At 42.0% G+C, this 3,406-nt stretch overlaps 1 protein-coding gene across 1 annotated transcript; it reads right to left on the reverse strand.

Moving 5' to 3' along the window:
• Positions 1-1,077: 1,077 nt before the first annotated feature.
• LOC103378807 (cyclin-dependent kinase inhibitor 1B-like) lies at positions 1,078-3,322 on the reverse strand. The gene is made up of 2 exons (XM_008310149.3): positions 1,817-3,322; positions 1,078-1,710 (listed from the first exon to the last, which is right to left on the reverse strand). The coding sequence occupies exons 1-2, from the start codon at positions 2,256-2,258 to the stop codon at positions 1,622-1,624; spliced, it is 531 nt and encodes a 176-aa protein (XP_008308371.1). The 5' UTR covers positions 2,259-3,322; the 3' UTR covers positions 1,078-1,621.
• Between the last annotated feature and the right edge of the window lie 84 nt (positions 3,323-3,406).

Genomic DNA, 3,406 nt, shown 5'->3' on the forward strand with positions numbered 1-3,406 from the left:
ATAATGTTGTACCAATTCTAAGAAAGGCACTGAAATCCAAGTGACTGCTTGATAAACGCATCACAGACAATGGTGACTGTATTTGGATGGATTTAATGATGTAGTAGGATGGTTATATTGGAACTCCAACGGACCCTGGGCACCCAGGGGGATTTTGTATATTGATTTCTTGACTCGTCACCTATAGAAACAAATTCACTGGAACAGAGTGTCACATCATTTGTTGCTCATTCAAACCCTAACCTCTGACCATTGTAGGTTCTTAACACTGCATGTATATTAAAATGTACACATTCTTTATTCATATTCATCATGCCAACACATAACTCCAGATCCTGATTCCTTAGCTATAAAGCTAACATGAGTAAAAACCAACGTGAGCACATGTCAGGCTAACAGCTACTTTGACTATGAAAAGGACTAGTGGACAAAAGGGAAGTTGGGCAAAGACCTGGGGGGTGGGGAGACTCCAAAGGCTGATTTGCAGGTGAAATGGATGGCACACTCAGCCTTTGGCCATTGTCGTGCAGTTTGGCCAGATGGCCATTTTAAAATGCTTCAGTGCTGAAACCCCTAAAACTGAGTGAGTGAGTGAATACAGTTCCGAGGGATATGGTCACATTTATGGGCTAATTTGGCTGCTACAGCCCACGGCAACTGTTATAATTCCAAGCCTGACATTACAGGCTCGGGGCCTGTGATTATGAACATTGCATAAAAAATTTAGATTTGTAATATTGTGCAGCTAGTGCAGTTACTCTAAAATGTCTGTCCCCTGTAAAACTGTCAAAAATGTTCCTAAAATACAAGGAAACAATAACAAAACGATGCATTGCTGCAAACTGAGAAAAATAACCTTTTTCCTAGTCTACATTTATATTAATATTAGATTTACTGTAATATATTATCACCAGTGGGTGTCAAAATCCACTTGAATACTCAACACAACACTACAACTCCGAATGAACTATTTTGAACTAGACCACTGGCTGACAGTTGATTGAAAAGGGTTTCATTTCTGCCTAGTTACCAGATCTGTCAGAATGCTTAAACAAGACACGGTACATATTTCTTGCATCTTCCCTGTGGTTCCCTTGGTCAACTGGGGAATTTGAAAATTGCATTTAACCAAACACATCAGTAAACAGTGGGGTTGTAGTAAATGAAGCAACATTAAGTATCAATAGCTAGTATTAAAAACTTTATTTGCTATCTTTACAAACTTTCATTTGGAGACACAATAGTGCTTTTTGATCAGAAGTCAGCAGAAGCAGCTCAGTGCAATGAATTAAAAGACAATAGACAAAGAAACTAAATGAACAAAGCAAATTGAATAAACACATTTTAATAGTTCTTTTGTTAAAAAAATTAAATAAATTATCCCCAAAACATTTTTGACAAGTTAAATATATTCAGAGAAATTACCAAGTGGAAAAAGATAGTTTAAAAGACGTTAAATTAAAATCATGGACCATAAATAAAATAAATAACACAAAATTGTAGAATTTCATGTTAATAAACTAAAAAAAGAAAGATAAATAAAACAATAAGATGTATTCAAGTTCAACTCCTTGTCGTGCAGTGAGGAGGTTCAGTTCATGTTTTTGTTTTAGTTCGATGATCATCTTATTGTTCTGCAGGACGCTGATTCATTTGTGTGAGTCAGGATGCTCTTGGTTTCTGATGTCTTCCTTCTTTTTGCAAAGAAATCTGCAAATTAAAGATGATTCGTCAGTCAATACATCCACAAAGTTATACAATAAAGTGAAAAAAACAACTATGTGTGAAGTCTAGTACTAAGACTTTGGCTCTTTACCTGTGATCCGTGGGTCGCTCTTAGGTTTGGCTGCAGCTTTGGAGTGCGACCTTTTCCTCCGGACGGGCGTCACCTCTGCGGGACACTTGTGGGTGTTTGAGATGCTGGGACAGTTCTCCTGGTCGGTGCCTGTGCTGCCATCACGGTGGCTCAGTCTGTCACCCGCACCATCATGGTCGCTGTCATCATCTTCAGTGCGTGAAAGCGAACCGGCGTCTCGCAGCTGTGCCTGGTACAAATGAGCAGCGCAGTCTGTGGGTATTTCCTCCCACTCAAACCTGCCTGGGAGCGGCGTGTCAGTGTGGAAGTCAAAGTTCCAGCGGCGCCTGTCCTCCTCCATCATCTCCATCATCCTCTGTTTCAGGTCCCGGCGCAGCTGGTCGTGGTCCACGGGGCCAAACAAGCTGCGGCGAGCCGAGTCAGCGCGCCTGATGGGATCCATGCTTCACTTTGGTCCTGGAGCTGTGATGGTGAGATGGAGGTGTCGATGCTGATGTTTCCTCCGTCACTGGTGCGGTGTCAGTGCTCTGGTCATGCCACAGCTGCTGCCTGCTGGTTTAAATACAGCGGGCGCACTCTGTTGTTATTTGTGCACAATGAGCAGAGGCCGCGGATTGGCTGCAGCTGCTCAATAGACTGAAAAGAGGGGGCGGCCGAACTACTGAGTACATCACTGTTGTTGTAATGCTGTTGGAAAACAGTCAAGCCTTAAAACTCATCTTGTCCTCAAAGTCTCCTACAGTTCCGTAAGAGAACTTCGGATAGAAAGAATTACAACCCCTTTGTTTTTCTTTTTAGATGCTGGGAGTTTGTTTTGTTTTGGGTTTTTTTACATTAATGCCTCTCCCTCTACCAAACATGACCAAAACACTTTGTTTTCTTTCAGGGCATCTGTACATCTCCTCTGAGGTCTTCTTCTTTTTCTTTGTCCTGGTGACTCCACCTCGCACATCCTTTGTCCAATATATCCAGTATCTCTCCTCAACACACGTCCAAAACATCTAACATCTAATTTTTCTCTAACTTTATCTCCAAACTGCTCCCCCTTAACTGCCCCTCAAATCTGCTCATCATGCTGTCTGTCCTTGTCACTCCCAGAGAAAACCTTACACAGCCCCTCACATACTTCTCTGCCACTCCTGACTGTCTCACACAGTACCACAGTTCCTCTCTGGGCACCCTATCATATACTTTCCTTAAACTTACAAAGACACAGCTCAACTCCCTCTAACCTTCTTCTACCAGCACTCTTAGAGCAAAGAGTTAATCTGCTGTGCTTTTCCTTGGCATAAAACCAACCTGCTGCCCACCAATCCTAACCTCTTGTCTCAGCCTTGCCTCTTTCCCATGCCTTCATTGTATGGCTAATCAGCTTTATACCTTTGTCAGAAAGTTCACAGCACTCTCTTGTGAACGTCATCTGAACCAACAGCTTTTCCACATTACATCATCCTCAAAGTTGCCCTCACTTCCTCCTTCCTAATTCCATGAACTTTCTGATTAACCACCTGTCCTCCATCTGTCCTTATTTCTCTCTCATTTTCCTCATTCACAAGATCCTCAAAATACTATTTCCATCTTCTCAGCACT

The sequence above is a fragment of the Cynoglossus semilaevis genome, chromosome 5, assembly GCF_000523025.1.
Source record: "Cynoglossus semilaevis isolate Cse_v1.0 chromosome 5, Cse_v1.0, whole genome shotgun sequence".
In the NCBI taxonomy this organism is placed as follows: domain Eukaryota; kingdom Metazoa; phylum Chordata; class Actinopteri; order Pleuronectiformes; family Cynoglossidae; genus Cynoglossus; species Cynoglossus semilaevis.